Here is a 16382-nt window from a genome sequence, read left to right as displayed (position 1 = left end):
ATATTTCTAGGAAAAGTGTCTTTTATGAAGACATCATTCTTCACACATCTATTTGCCCATCCTTATTAACATCACTAACTCTGCATGTCCTGAGGGGTGGTGTATTGCAAAAGGAAAACACGGGGGTTCAAGGAGGCTACCACAAATCCAAACATGAGCTGTGAAGTTTCATATGCAGGGAGAAGACAAAAATCATTAGTTTGTTCAGAAATGACAGTTATCAATACCTAAGCAAAATGAATGAATAAAGGGAAGAAGGAAGTGTAGCAAGATCAACTTGCCTAAACTTTAAGCAACTCTTGAACTTCAGGTGCAATCTTAGAAAGGACGCAGAAAAGTAGTTATAACGCTAAACTGAAAAAACAACATCAATTTCTGACAAAAAAGCCAACTCTCAAAATCAGGCAGCACTAGCAGTGTTGGCAAGGATAAATAAAATAGATTATTAATAAATGTACACAGTGCTGATCAACAGTAAGGCTAGTGCTACTCTGTTGCTCTCGAGCCAGTCAATACCAGAAGGCCAAACTAAGAACTTCACCTGCAGCAGTAAAAAAACTCAACAAATGCCAACAAATTATCTGAACCAGCCACTAGCATAGTTAGTGCCAACAAAATCAAGTTCCCTAGATTCTTTCAGGCTGAATGTTTTCAGGTTGCTCAGGCCTGCTGCTGTTTGTCCTAAGACAGCTGAGCCAGACAGCAACCTCTCCAAATCATTAACTCTTATTTTTGAGAGACATGGGGAGAAAAAAGAATTAATACAGTACCTAGAGCCCAGGCAATGGTCAAAAGCAAGCCAGGGAATCCAATAATGCAGCTTCATTCCAGTCTAATTATTTTTATTCAACAATTTAAAAATCTTAACCACACCAACAATAACAAGAATACAAACAATGAGGCTGTGAAATCAGCTCAGCTTTTCAGCAAGGGTAACAGCTGTGGAGTGGTCAAGAAGCTGTACATGTCACAGTTTGATGTGAGTAGGACAGGGAAATAACCTAGGGTAGAAGAGTTGGAGAGTAAGAAGCCGTAAGCAGTTCACATGGTATGTTTCCCTGTTTAAAAAATGGAATTCCCAAAGGATCAGGTTTTAGTCTGTATTTTAGTTAATTTCATGGGTGACAAAAGAGAAGTTTTTGGTGAATCTTTGACCACGTGGAAATGGCAATTCAGAGCTGGGAATAAAATTGATTTTGGAAACTTCAAGAAATAGTAAGAAAGAAGCAGGGTGAAATTCAGCATGGCAAAAGAGAAGCCGCTTGCCAGGTTGTGATAATCTATGCAGAATGGTAAACAGGAGACAAGATAACAGGTGGTCACAAACAGGACATGCAGGGCAGTGTTATCAGAAGAAGAGCAGTTATCATTCTGGCACAAAGAGCAATGAGCAACTTCTGCACCCTAATCCTCCTGCCACCCATCAGTGAGGGCTTGGCTAAAACCGAGTTTATGCTTCAAGCAAATGGACAAGGAAGCCAGCACAGAAAAAAACTAGACATTTAGAAAATATGACTTAGTATGAAGAATTCAATGAATTGGATTTGTGAGGCAGGAGAGAGAAGACTGAGGGGTTTTCTTTTGTTGGAATTTGTTTTCCTAATAAAGTGTCAGATGTCCTGTGGAATCTGTAGAGATTTCTATTACTGGAGACATTTTAGAACAGATTAGTCAAACATCACTATTAGCGATGACTAAGATTCTTCATTGTGCCTTGGGGTGAAAAGCAGACTAGAGAATGCCTGAGTATTTTTCACATTTATCTTTATATGAACACAAACTTGTATTTCCAGTGAGTAGCTAGAATTTCAAATAGATTCAAGTATTTCATTTAATTGCAGAGTTTGAAATATTTCCAAAAGATCTTGAAGGTACTGTAGCAATTGGCTGTTTCTTTACTCTGGAAACTGAAATGCTACCAAATCCTAATAATAAACAAACAGCCTTTAGAAATTCTGTAAGTTTTGTATTTTTCATTTATATTTCTCCCTCTTCCTAAAGCACGTTGCATACTTTGCAGTGTAGTTACTTTTTCCAACACACAATAACACACGACCAGCCCCAGCTTGCATTGGTCAGACAGGAGAGAGAAAGAAGGGGAAAAGGAATGGAAGCTGGCAGCCAGTATTCTCACAACTATTGAGACACAACTTAACATTTTTAGTGGCATTTCTTCCTTTGAGAACCGATTGATGCAAAGTATGTTTTGCATCATGAGTTCCATTTGGGATTACTTAAGAAACGTTGCACTGAAATATATGGCAGGTGCCATATGATCACCCCACCTTGTAGGCTAAACACTTCAGGATCAGAGGGAACATGCTAGAAACACAGCTCTTTGGAAAAACATCCACACAGCAAAGCACTAGGCAGAGCTCTATATTGTTCTCTGTTCAAGGTAAGTCACTTCTAAGCAAGATGTTAAGACCAATTTATTTCATACGCTAATTTCATACAATGTTTCAATTTTCAATTGAGCCTGTGCAGTCCCAAAAGGCACTGACTGGGCATACCACATGTTCCTGCCATAGCTGCACTCTCATCCTGTAAAGAGACCACAGGATATCTCTTCAGCACGGCAACATTCAAATTACTCTCTTAAACAAGAAGCAGCAGTAAGGACGATGGCTCTAGGGTCAGATGAGCTCAGCAGCACAAGCAGACATGCAAACCAGTGCACAACCAGGAGAAAGACAAGCATTCAGACTTGCAAGTTAGTCTATGACAGCTGCCTTGGTAGAGAGCAGCAGATTAAAACTGTCCTCAGTTCTCCATCTACTTCGCCAGCCCCACACAGCCTAACCCCAGACAGCTGAAGCCTGCCAGTAGCACAGCTCTGATTCTCAGACATCCAGATCTTCTGCTGAACTTACTATTTTCAACTCTACATTTTCCCAACCACACATACAAATAGCTGCTCAAGCATTTGTAGTAGCAAAAAATGAATCCTCCTGCTTCCTATTTTCATAGGCAAATGCTAAAACTGCTCCCCATTTACTTTAATCTTGCACTGCCTTTGGAATTGAACAGAGGGGGGTGTTTCAAAAATAAGCTTAGACTTACTTTGTCTCAGGCAGCCTGAATCTGCTTAGTCCTTCAAATTAGAGCAACTAATTACTTTTCTTTAAAGAAACTTGATGTAAGTCAAGTGGTATTTCAAAACAAGACAACTGAAAAATATTTTAAATTGCCAAGTTATTTTAAGATATAAATTAGCATTACTCAGCATTTAACTGGTAAAACTTCAACAGTAAGCTTGTCCTACTTTCACAGTAGACCCCACAAATGAACAAAAACCAGTCTGTCTACTGCTACACGTGCAGTTTGGGATCATGCAGATCCACGGAGCTAGCTTTGTTTCCAAAATGAGATGCTGAACACTATTCCACCCACAGCATTTCACTAAGAAGTGATGTATGCTACAATAAAACAGTCAGTCAAGTTCCACAACACCCCATGTCTTTAGAGGATTTCTCGTGAAAACAATGTAGCAGCATAATGTTAGCCCAGATAAACCGCCATGCCAGTGCAAAGAGATTATCCTTTGCTACTCAGATTAGTTCAGACACCTGTGAGCAGCACTTGAAACAGTGGCAACGTTTAATTTCTGGAACCTGAATAATTCAGAGCTTGCCATTAAAGTTATGCTTTCAAAAGCCATCCTATCTTTCTGTGCTGGCAGGGAAAATACTCCTTTTTCCACATTGAAATAGCTTGACCAGGACAGTTAAATTTCACAGAATAGAGACACTAACTCACAGTTGGGAGAGGGGAAAAAAGGACATGGACACACACATCTTCACAAGTACGATTTCCTTCTGATGCAAGTAAAGTTTAGCTGTGCAGATGGGATCTAGCAGTCTTAAATTCTTGAGGAAACTAGTCTGTGAAGACAAAAATCAGTTGAATTGATAGCATGCCCTTGCCTTTGCCCCAGTGATCAAATCAGTACATCAGAACATGCTCTGCAATTAAGTCTTGGCACATTAATAGTATCAAACACAGTAGACTGAATTCCAGTCCCTGCTCATATGCAATTTGATACAGGTCAGTTAAAATACTGGCCTATATTTTAATTTAAAAATGCAGGCTCTGTTTAGGTATTGTGTATTAGTTACTTGCTTAACAAAATCACAAGATCAAACTGCTGAAGAAAACAGAAACTATGGTAAAACCTCAAAACATTAAAGCAGATGTGAATTTAGGTTCCCCACTTGCCAGCTTAAATTACAGTTAAAAATCTACCTACACATCCACCGTTTTCCCTTGCCCTTCAGACGTGCACCCTTGCTCTCAAGAGGCAGCACAGGTTTGTATATACTTACCTTAAAGAAGTATCTATTGGGGTGTGTTTCAAGACCCATCTAAGCCTATTAAAGGAGTTTTCGAAATAATTTGAGACCGATACAAGCACTCCTGAGGTTGGTGTAGTGCACCCAAGTATACCAAGGACCTTCTCAAAATTGAAGATTCAAGTTAAGCACTTGACAAATGATCACAACTCAGCCATAAACACAGCAACATTTTTGTTAGCATGCTACAGCAGAAACTTTATTCAGTTCATTTTGAAAATATTTGCAACCAAAATTAATTTTTGTAAACTCACTGAAATAAGCTTTAACATACAAGTTGTATACAACTCAAATACAGGTAATACTTTCAGCAATAACTTACAGATACAAACTAATGATAAACTACAATTTCACAAATAATTGTAAACATTTTGCACAATTGTCAGTCCTTTCTTTTAGGCAAAGTGCTCTTTTGATGACAAATAAATTAACACACACATAACTAGAGTGGACTACTTCCAGACAATACAAAAAGGTATTTAATAAGGCTTGTAAACAACGTAATAGTAATTTATGCAGAATCCATAAAAGTGTCTTGCAGGCTAAATATACTTACATACCTGGGCAGCAAAAAAATTATCTCGAAAATGCTTTAGATGTTAAATAAAAAGTTAACATTAATCTTTCCAATGATATTTTTATACACAATAAATGACTGAAGGTTACATCCTCAATAGCTTATATCCCTGACAGAAAGGAGTTAGGTGTGACTTATTGGCAGTTGTGTCATTGAATGGGGTAGCAACGGCTGAAGTCCGAGAGCTGTAGGTGAATGAGCTACAAAAAAAAAAAATATTTACTGGTTAGCTCCATTAGGAGTATAAGAAGATTGTAAGCCAGTAAATCCCACTGGGTGATAAAAGTTCCCTGGTCCCAGCCACTGCAGCACGCCCTGTTTTCCCCAGCCCAGTTCACACTCCTTCATCCACACTCCACCTTAGACAACTGCTTTGGAAAAGAATAAGCTCAGGCCACACATGCAGCTCAGCCACGTTCTCTCAAGACCTCACAGTGTCTCCTTATCCCAGACATGAGCCAAAGCAATTGAGATGTACTTCTGACCACAAGCCCCCTCCCTTCCTCCATGTGTTCTGTGAGGGAAACTAAGTTTTCAGTGAAGCTGCTGGATTGAGTGTGCCTACAGTCCTAGGGAAGAGCCAGGAAGTGGGTGGTAAACAGATTTCATTAAAATTACGTATTATTAAAATGTGGTATGAATGTTTAAAGTGCTTGGTTTCTTACTACTAGTATTCATAGTTTGGAGGAGGCACAAAAACTGGCCCTGATACCAGACCTTCAGCTGTGCTCTTACAGTGAAGGGCTACTGCCTGAAGAGGCACGTTTCTTAACCAGGTGTAGATAGAAAGCACAGTATTAAGATATTCTATAAAGAGTATGAGAAATTAAGCCTCTATTAGGCTTCCTTAATCGACACTTGACAAACTGTTTTTGCTACAGTTAATGATTTTACCTGGAAGTGCAAAGCTGTTACACCTACCATCCATATAGCTGTGCAGAGCAGTTAACATCGTCCCATCCTGGGGAACATATGCAGAATACGCCATTTCTTCTAACATGGGCGAAGACAGCCTGGAGGGCTGAACTGCTGTGACAGGAGCTGTAGATGAATGATTAGGACTAACATGTTTCTTATGGCGTGCTCTGCAATTTTGAAACCACACCTGAAAAGGGGGGAAAATTTACATCATGTTGAAACAGCCTGCCATCTATCAACATTAGCATAATAAAAACCTCAGAGTTCCAACTTTAGCTGAATTCAGTTAGTTTGCTGGGTCTTTAAACGTAACACTGACAGTTTAAGTGAAGAGGGGTTCATTCTAAGCCTGTATGGTGCCCCAAACAAGTGCAGCAAAACAGGAAAGCTTCTGCAGTGAGCAGCAGCCCACAAAGGAGAGGCATGGCAAAGGGCTGCACGGCTCTAGAGCCATCTCCCTGCCTGAACACAACTGGGAGCAACACAGGTTTTTCATGGGATACCCATTTTCCTTTCATAATGAGAGGTGTGCAAGCGTCCATTCTTTTTAAGGCTTGATTGCAGCTGCCAGATACCTCATTTCTATAGAAACACCTTGTCAGTCTTCGAGGCTAGAATGAGCTAAAGGAACTGCGGACTTATTTTTATTTATATAAACCCACAAATATATAAATTTATATTGCATTAAAATTCATATTTATGTATAAAAAGAGCATATATATACATATATTACGTTTGCAGAGATGCGTCTTCAAGCAAAGACTCTAAGTTAGTGTTTCTCTCAGTTTTGAATGGCATAGATATATATTAATTCTGCTCTCTAGAACAGATTACTAGATTTTGAGTTACTCCTAATATGTCACATCACAAGCCAGTTTCAAAAAGAGTGCAGGTCTTAAGAACAGGCTATTGAAATAAGCAATTCATATTTATAAGAGGTCAGCAGCAACTTCTGTGCTATCTAAGCTAAGAAGTTTCTTCATGGAACATCATTAATCCTCCACATGAAGTGCAAAAGGTACAGAAGCAAGTGTTCTAAATCAACGTTTGATCTAGACCTATTCCTGACCAAGGATGTTGTCTGAAGTTAAGCTTAAACTGCCAGAATAAATCTTTTTCAATCTCAGAATAACTACACAGGGGAAAAAAAAAAGTCATTATGCATTTCCAATGGGTGAGTACCAGACTTTGTTAGTCACATAACTTAGCGCAGTTACCTGGATAACACGCCTGCTCAAGCCTGTTCTTTCTGCCAGTTTCTGAAGCGTCTGTGCATCTGGATTGTTGTCCTGAGCAAACTGTGCTTGCATAACCTGAAAAAGCAAGATAGAAGATTGCAGATTATTTGTATGCAGCCCCAAGAGCAGCATTAGAGACAATGGTCCTATGCCTTGACTATTTCTAGGAAATTCTAGTAATCAACAGTACCCAGATGGTCCCCAGTACATTAAAGAAAAAAAAAAAAGTAAAAATCCCCCAAAGTCAAACCACAAGCCCCTTATTCTGCTTAACTCAGTTGAGACATCTACTAGAAATGAAAGAAATTAATTCTTGGCAGTACTGAAAACTGGAGGAGGTGCTCTCCTATGATTGCTTTAAAAGGCCTGTGGGAGAAAATTCACCATGAAGCAATTGAAATGTGCTTGGATAAAGAAAAGTTCTATAACAGCAGCTCACAGCATAAGGACAAAAGTGACTCTGATCTGCCTCTAAACTTGTCAATGACTATCTGTACCTTGTATTCCAAGTAACTTAACCCTCTCCATCTGCACAGAGGATGCAGGCAACTGGGAAGCACACTGTGCCTCGCGCACCTTTAACTGACCTGAGTAGCACAGAGGCTCCACCTTGGCTGTCCAGCACTATGGAGCTGTTTAGGTACATTCATCCTTTTACAAAGATTCAAAGCAGACATTTGTAATTAGGATCTCAATTACATCTTTGTGAGGAAGTAGATGTCAACTTGACATGCATCCTGAACAGTTTTACAGCCTATAGGAGTTTACCTTATTTAAGGAAGTAAAGCTTCATGGATTTCTACAAGGTATCTTCAGCAATTTAATCAACTGCAGTCTCTTGATGGTCTGCCTGGCTTCATCTTTGAAATTTTGCCTGGTTTCATCTTTGAAAATTCAGACTACTTCTCTCCACATTCAGAAATGCAGAAGCTATTTACTGTCCTACTGTCTCAATAAAAATTATGGACATCCTTTTGCGCAAGTACTTCACAAGGCATCCTACTACGTGCTGCCACTCTGACAGTCACTTAACCCTCTGATGCTTCTCTTGCTACAAGTCTTATACCAGCATCAAGGACAGGTACAGAGACAGATGCACTGAGCAAACAGCAACTGTCATTAAATAAAGAGAGGCCTCAAGATCTCAAACATCAGCTGAAGCAGGTTGCAATCTATTTAAAACAAGACAAGAAGGGGAACATGGAAGGTTCAATGACAGCAAACAGGAGGAAGCCCCAAATGCAGTCCCTACCCTGACGGCTGGGCCTATCTCCCATTAAACTGCTGCTGGAAAAGAAAGTTCCTTTTGCTGAAGTTCAAGCTTTATGTCCAGAGCTCTTGCTCTGCACCTGCGTCAGGTTATTGCAAACATGCTTGTATTGTACTTAACAACAGAGTCTGTATCCAATCATGGCCCAAACAGCAAACTAAGCTTTGAACAGCCACATATTATGCTATATGGCACTGCTTAAATGCCTCACATATGTCATTACACCTCAACTTTAGTTCTTCTCTACTGCCTGCTCCACAAAAAAAGGAGGCCAGGCCAACAAAACAAAGCTTGGACTGAAACAGTAAAAACCAAATGGTATAGTGGCTATGTGTGATCAGAAATTCAAAGACAAGTTATAAACTGAAAGCAGGGACATACAGACAGGATTAGGTAGAAAAATGCATCTTCCTTCCTGCTACAGGTTGAAGCATCTAAATCCGGTCTCCCAATTACCCTTTTCTTGGGGAGCTGGTCATGGTGTTTTTCCCTAGAAAGCTAATTTAAGTGAAGTGGTGGTCCAGAGAGTGAAATAACTCATATTTGAGGCAGTCCAGAGTGAACTCTTCCAAGCTAGCAATAAGACCAGAAGCCTCCACAGAAGAACAGATGCAGGCAATCACCCTCCTGGGCACACTTGACTGTGCCAAGAGGGGTTTGGTTTGGTACCTTCCAGACTTCTTATGTCACACTTCTTTTAGTACTAACCACGGAAAGGAACAGAACTAGTGTCTGAGCCAGCATAAAGGGATATTGTAAAAACACACTTCAACAATGCATGTTCAAGGATAAATTGGACAGTACAAGAATTGCTGCCAAGTACTTAAAATGTATGTTTCCCTGTATTTCATCCACCCGGCTCTATGAAAAAAGTGGAGTTTTTTTCCAACCAAAATGTGCAGCATTAAAGACTCAAGCTAGGTCTTGAAATACAACACCAAGATTATACTGACTTCAGTACACCTTTAACAGGCAAAGCCCAAAGACACTTTGAGCAAACCAGCACATGAAGCATTTTGGAAGGGCTGGGAGAAGAAGAAAAAGAGAAGGAAGGAAAGCAAAGATAAACTCCTGTTGACAGCCTCTTTCTGGTGTATAGAAGTATAGTCAAGACTATAACAGGTGATATAAAAAGCAAGTATTGAGAACTGTCTTAGGAGGAAAAAAGGACAATCAGGAAATAAACATGCAATAAGCACGTCTTCTCTCTAAATCGAAGCAAAACAAGAAACAGTCATTGATGGGACTCAACCCATGTTCATGTGAAAATAAACAGGAACCTAGGATCCTTGCCTGTTTTAAGAATAGTCTTTTGCAGCCCTTACAGTGCATTACAAAAAAGTCTAAACTTCCATACTGTTAATGTCTTCAAGTCACACTCAGTACTCATCTTTAGTACAACTCTTCACATTACGTAATTCTAAAAATATTTTGTCTCTATTGTGTGTAGTGATGTAAATGCCTGATTAAGTAGATTTCATCAAGCAATCAAAATAGAACAACCTTTTTGTTTCCACTCTGCAGAATTACTTGCTACCCCCAGGGAAATAAAAAGCTTGAAGACTAACCATTTTATATTAAACTGCTGAAGCTAACAAACAATTCCAGAAACATGCTCTGTCTTGATAGTTTATGAAATAGTTTAAAGCACGCAAGCTTTTTCTTTCACCTCATACACATCTGCTTTACCACCAGTTCAGCACCTGTATTCTGCATAAACCTGAACTATGTAAGTTTTCAGCACTGCCTCTACCTGGAGTTGGTCTGCTGTGAAGCTGGTCCGAGCTCTTTTTGCTGGTTTTGGATGATTAACATCTTGTTCTGTTAGTAGTGCTCCTTCCACACTAATCCCATTACCTGAAACATTAAAAAGAAAACAACACCGTCTGCTAAACACCTAAAACAATGCTATTGCTAAATAAGACTGTCCTCCAACAATAAGCAGCAGTAGTTGGCCAGCTACATTTCAGCTTTAAAAAAGCCAAGTTCAAAGTTAAATTGTTCTGGCACCATTACCCATTACACCACAACTAACTCCCTTGCGAGCGAAGGCAGGAATAGATCCAGCATGATATTTTTATCAGCTACAAATGTTCTTGCTTTCTTTTCCTTAGGACAGAAAACAAGTTATACAAACTTAAAAAAATAAAACATCAAATAATTTGCACATTATTTTAATTCAAAAACCTGTACTTCCAGACTCAGTAAAGCCAGGTAATTACCTCTTAATAAGGAAGATGAAGAAAACCCTGATAATTTAATTAAAACCAAACCACAAACATAGTTCTTAACAAAAGCAGTATGTTACCATTTTCAACTTCTCTTTTCAGATTGTCCAGCATGCAGTCATAATGTACTCTGCAAAGGACCTTCTCTTCAACCAAAGCAAACTCCTCTCCAGTAGAGAGCTGTCTTTTGCAGGAGAAGCATGCAAAGCACGCCAAGTGGTACACATTCCCTTTAGCCCTTCGGACCCAGTCAGTAGAATGGATGTGCCTCCCACAGCGGGAACAGCGGGTGCCGTACCGCCTGCAAATAACAAAGGCAACAGGAGGTGAAGGCATGGACATGAACCATCCTGGGCAAAAGGGTCACTCTAGGAGGGTGAGAGGCAATGGGGATGTGTCTGCGTGGCTCAGACCCACAGCATGTAGGCTGACCACGAGGTATGAGGGGACGGCGTAACTGTGCTTTTAATGCAAATATATCAGCAAGTTTATCTCATAGCTTAATGCAAGACTGAACTACAGAAGTTAATATTTTCATAAGGCAAAGGGTAAAGCTGAAATGACTGCTACGTGGATTCACACTTTCCACCTTCGCTTTTATAAAGAGAAGTACTTTGCAAAAAGCTGCAAGGGAAGACGGAAAAGGCTGACCTTGTGTTCAAAATACTCCCAATTATTTAACTATATTTCACATTACTGTGGTGCCAGTCTGGACCATTATGTTCAGTTACATCGTCGTTCAGTAACCATTCAACCCCTTCAGCAGAAAAAGGGGGGGGGAAAACCTGTATCTTCATAGTTATTTCCTTAATTACCATCACATTATGATTTTAAAAGAAATTCAAATATCTGCAAGTATTTTCATTACTACATTAGAATATTTCTCTTCCAAGAGGAAAGTAGACACCAAAATATGTTGATTATGTGGATAAGAATTTGTCCTGAAAGTATCTGCAGACTTCTAAGTTCTTTTTCTGAAGTCCCGCAAAACTTTGTTTTTCCAGAATTTCACAGGATTCAGCCTGCTTCCTCCCTCTGTGTCAGAACTCCCTCACAGAAAATAATCCATTCACTACACACATAGAGATCCCATAAATAGTTTGGTCTGGGGAAGTGTGAGCAATCAAATAAAAATTAACAGCAAAATTTTCTGCTACTTTCCAGGCTGAAGATTTTGTATCATGAGTACTTTCAATGACAGCACAAATACATAATATTCTTCCTTACAGGATTAGACCTTAATCTAGAACACTTCACGTTCTAAATCAAACTCATCACAGAAAGGGATAAGCTTCTTTTAAAAACCACGGGATTTATTCTGGGTTGGTTTTGTAGTTCCATCTGATACTTTAAGTCTCACACCAGTGGAGTGCTAGTCCAGACAGAATATCATCTCACTTCTACCACGTATTATCATTTGACATTACCCAAGGAGAATCCTTTGCATATGCAACAGATGCACAACTTTACTGTGGCAGGGACTCTGACTTACTTTTTTCCCCCCACTCTGCATACAGTAGTAAATTATTGTATAAATACAGGAGTTATGCACAACTAGAGAGGACAGAGGGGGAGACTTAGTAGGCAATTACATGAGACAGACTTGGGGTTTCCCAAGTCTCTCCACGAAAAATAGCAGAGTTTAACTACTGAAAATAAACCTAGCAAACAAAACCTACAGAGTTGTGGCTTAAGTGAGAAGCAACAAACAAGCGTGACACTATCTAATAAACTGATATTTCTGTGTGCTCTACCTGAAATAGTCAAGTTTGCAGAAGATGTCTTTATCCTTGATGTAACAGCTAGTGTGCCTTCCCAGCGATGTTCTGCAAACGCTGCACGAGAGGCAGCGCACGTGCCAGCAGAGGTCGTTTACCTGCAAAGCACAAAAGAAAAATACCCCTAAACGTTTGTGCTACCCAGATTATATTTTGTATTTACAAAAACTACTCTTTTCCATCCACACAGACAAGGCCAAAAATTATATGCACCACGATTCACAGAAAGGTTATCTTTGAGGCAAAACATTTTTTCCTACACAACTCCATGCATATTAAGGGTTAATTAATTTGATGGAGGTCCTCAGAATAAGCTTTCATGGTGTTGTAATTAAAAACACCAGAAGAGGAAGCAAGAGATTCAAGTTCCACATAGATATTTTCTGCTCAATCCTGCTTTTATGGTGTTGGTGTAACAGAGCAAGTTTTAGCCTCATATGACCTCAGAAAGGTAGCAAACTTACATACTTTAATTTCCCAGTCTGTAAAAAGTCCTGCTTATCAAAGGACAAACCTCGTGAAGCAATTTGAAATTTTAAAATGCATGTATTGAGGAGGGTGTGTGTCTGTCAAATGGAAACACACCATAAAGCACAGTTTCATTTGGAGATTTCTGTTAAAGCAAATTGGGTTAATGGTGTGAATTTCAAAATACCAGCAGTTGTTTTAATAGACAATTCAACAATTCTTCAAGACATAATATCCATAGTGAAATGAGACAGTCATGGAAAACAGCAGAAATCAACAGTTTTAAAACCCAGCGCATAATTTTTTGGCAAGTAAACCAAGTGCAGTTATTTTCATTTCTTCATTCCTATAAAAAGAACATGGTCGTGTAGACATTGTGCATCATACATCAGCTAAATAAATAATTTGAAAACTCAAGACTCCCCACAGCCATAAAAATTAAGCAATAACCCACTGGATAGTCCCGTACTGCAGAGGAGGAGTTCTGTAAACCAAACAATGAGTAAGACTATTTTTGTTGGGTTTTTTTTTTTAATTTTGAGCCGATTTCTCATCTTACACCAAACAGCCCATACATCGCCTACGGTGAAGCAGCAGTTTTGAGATCATCCAAGATGTGCCTTTCATCAGGATGCTGCCAGATAAACCACAGGGAGCATGAAGTATCGGCTCCAGCACTCATGCCAGAATAGCCCCTTTCAGTCACTCTTCAGGTTACCACGTTGCAGTTGCCGTTGCCCAACACTCTCCCAACCATGATCTGCACCGGCACTCATCCTCCCATATGCTGACAAATTCACAATATGCAAAACTGTTGATAACGGCTGTCACCAAACCCACCCTCCCAAATGTTTCTTTAAATGCCAGTGCTGCAGGCAGGCGCAGGGTAGCAGCTCCTGGGCCACCTGCCCACCTTGGGCCAGCAGCCACCCCTCCCCAGCTGGATTCTGCGGGGCCCACAGCAGCCCCAGTGCGGGCAAGAGGGGTCTGCGGGCAGCCAGGCCGCTGGCACACGGCTCTGCACAGCGTGAGCCACTAGCCCAGCTACACAGAGTTCGTCTCACTGCCTGCGCTTTGGAGGGTGATACTCTTCTACAAAACATTAGCTGTCCCATCTCATATCCACCACCTACGTTCCTACTTATTAATTAGAGGACTGAGGTTGGAAGACATCCTGACAGCGGTCGGGAAGATAGCAGCGTACCAGCAGAGATTCCTGTCTCTCCCTGCTCACGCGGGAAACAGTAAAGGCAAATTTAAAAACTCAAGGCTAAATCATTTAGAGATCTTTTGCTCCTAGACTCCTTATCCCAGTTTTTTTCAAACAGGAGAAAGCCACGATCCGTAAATGGGCTACCAAAACGTCCTTGGGGTTAACAGGACTGGAACCAACCTCAGGTTTGTTCTATCCACATCCAAGCCCTACTGCGAAGGGAGCTGGGATTCACTGAAACAAAAGGTGCACGGCAGCTTCCAGCGCCTGCACCTCATTTCACTGAGCCCCAGCCCAGCGTACGTTGTGTCCTGGGACCTCCTCCCTCGGCTGAGACCCAAGCAAATGATCTGAACGCTAAGGAGCTTCCAGCGGTGTCGCTGACTCTCACTTTACAGGGTGTACAACGGCCTTATTTAAAGCTGCATCTAACAGAATTAAGCGACATCTAGCACGACGGTCTAATGCCTTTTGAAAGGAGAGGGCAAAACCCTGATCCAGGTTAATTTTAACGATACAGAAGGAGACCAGCATTCTCCCAACCACGCCAACACCTTGTGTTTAAAAGCCGCGTGGCTCTATTCGTTTCAAATTCCCTCTCTCTGTCCCAGACGCCGGGGCTGGCAAAGCCGCTCTGCCACCGCACCGCTCGCCCCCTTCACCGACGCCACCAAACCGCCTTTTACATTAAAAAACCCTCACATCGTGCGTCTCGCGGGATGCTTTTCGTGCTGAAATCCACAACGTCGCGCCAGGACGTTTATTTCAGCTGACGACCCGCCGCTTACGCGCGGCCACGAATCCCGGGAACGGGGTTATCCCTGTTCTCAACCCCGAGTCGGGAAAAGCGCGTTCGGGCGCGGAGAAGCGAGTCTAAAGCGGGCAGGAAGGTTTTTTCCCCCCCCTCCCGCAGCCGAGCCCGCACCTCGGCCCCTCGGCGGGCGCGGGGCAGGCTCCCTCACCTTGAGCAGGTACTTGTCCACGATCTCCAGGCCGCAGCTGCTGCACACGCACTTGCCGGGGCCGCAGCCGGAGCCCGAGGCCATGGACCGCGGCGAGGAGGACGGCGAGAGGGCGGCGGAGGAAGAGCACGAGTCCTCGTCGGCCGCTGCGGGGCCGGCCTGCGGGGGAGCGCACGGGAGAGCGCGGTCAGCGGCGGGGGCCGCTCCCGCCGGGGCTCCCGCGGGCCCGAGGCGAGGCCGCCGCCGCCGCCCCGCGCCGCGCCCCGCGCCGCCCCCTCCCCACGCACCTTCTCGGCGCGGCCGCCGAGCGCGGGCAGGTCCTTGTCCTCCAGCCTGCAGACGAACATGGGGTCGCTCTTCCAATACATGGCCCCGCCCTACCGCATCCCGCGGCGAGGCTGCGGCGGGCGCCCCGCGCCAGCTCTCTGCGCTCGGCGCCTGCGGGGGAAAAAAGTTTTTGTTTTGGAGTGGGTGGGCCCCGCCGGCGGGACCTGCCTCGCTGGCCTCACCTCCCGCGCTGAACCCGCCTTCCCGGCCCGGCTGTGGGAGGGGGTGGGGAGCCCGACGGCGACGACGAGAGAGAGCGACGTAAAAAACCGCAGAGGACACCCGCCCCCCCAGCCCCCGTTCGTCCTCATCGCTCACCGCGGCTCCCCCGCCGCCCCGCTCCAAACGGAGATTCGCGTTACATCCCCGCGTTAGCCCAGGAGGCGAACGCGACGGAAAGCGGGAAAGAACGAGAAAGGCTCCAACACCCCGAGCGCGTCCCCGTAGTTCAGCCTCGCGGCTCCCCGCCCCGCTCCTGCCCCCGCCGTCGGGATCCCGGGATAAAACCTTCCTCATTAAGCTCAAACGGGAGCACCTGAGCGCCGCGGCGGTTCCGAACCCAGGCCAGTTAATTACGCGGACGCTGTAATTAACGCCGGTGCCTTCGGTTGCGCCCCGGCCCTTGGGTGCTGGGAGCTCCCGGGAAAGAGGGACGCGCCCCGCACCGAGGGGCTCCCGGGACGCGTCCTCCGCGATCACGAACCTTGCCCGCAGAGCTCTCTCAGCTTCCAAACGCTGCTGGGGCGCTCGGGACGTGCCAGGAGAGGAAAGCGAGAGTCTGTCGGTCGCAGGTGAGGCAAATAACCGAGGTGCTCGCTGCTCTGCACGGATTTAACCGAACAGGTGGTTTTAATTAAACTCGTCGTTACGTTTCCATCTTTCCCCCGTCTCTTTGTTTCGGCTCCGCCTGACGATAGATGCGAGACGCGCTGCGGAGCCTCGGGAAAGCACACGGAGAGAACGGCTCAGAAACAGGACAACTTTGATAAAAGGGAATTCTGCTTTGGAGAAGCTGTAGGAAAAGACAAGCCCTGTATTTTTCTTCCCTTAA

General features: G+C 43.2%; 1 protein-coding gene across 1 annotated transcript; it reads right to left on the bottom strand.

The window, feature by feature from the left end:
• Positions 1-4594: 4594 nt before the first annotated feature.
• Positions 4595-15442, bottom strand: LHX8 (LIM homeobox 8). Its single transcript, XM_069862020.1, has 8 exons — positions 15292-15442; positions 15005-15163; positions 12338-12459; positions 10664-10884; positions 10109-10212; positions 7065-7160; positions 5851-6034; positions 4595-5129 (listed from the first exon to the last, which is right to left on the bottom strand). The coding sequence occupies exons 1-8, from the start codon at positions 15370-15372 to the stop codon at positions 5053-5055; spliced, it is 1044 nt and encodes a 347-aa protein (XP_069718121.1). The 5' UTR covers positions 15373-15442; the 3' UTR covers positions 4595-5052.
• Between the last annotated feature and the right edge of the window lie 940 nt (positions 15443-16382).

This window comes from Phaenicophaeus curvirostris, chromosome 8 (assembly GCF_032191515.1).
Source record: "Phaenicophaeus curvirostris isolate KB17595 chromosome 8, BPBGC_Pcur_1.0, whole genome shotgun sequence".
Classification (NCBI taxonomy): Eukaryota; Metazoa; Chordata; class Aves; order Cuculiformes; family Cuculidae; genus Phaenicophaeus; species Phaenicophaeus curvirostris.
Note: the sequence above shows the minus strand (reverse complement) of the source record. Positions and strands in the feature narration are given on the sequence as shown.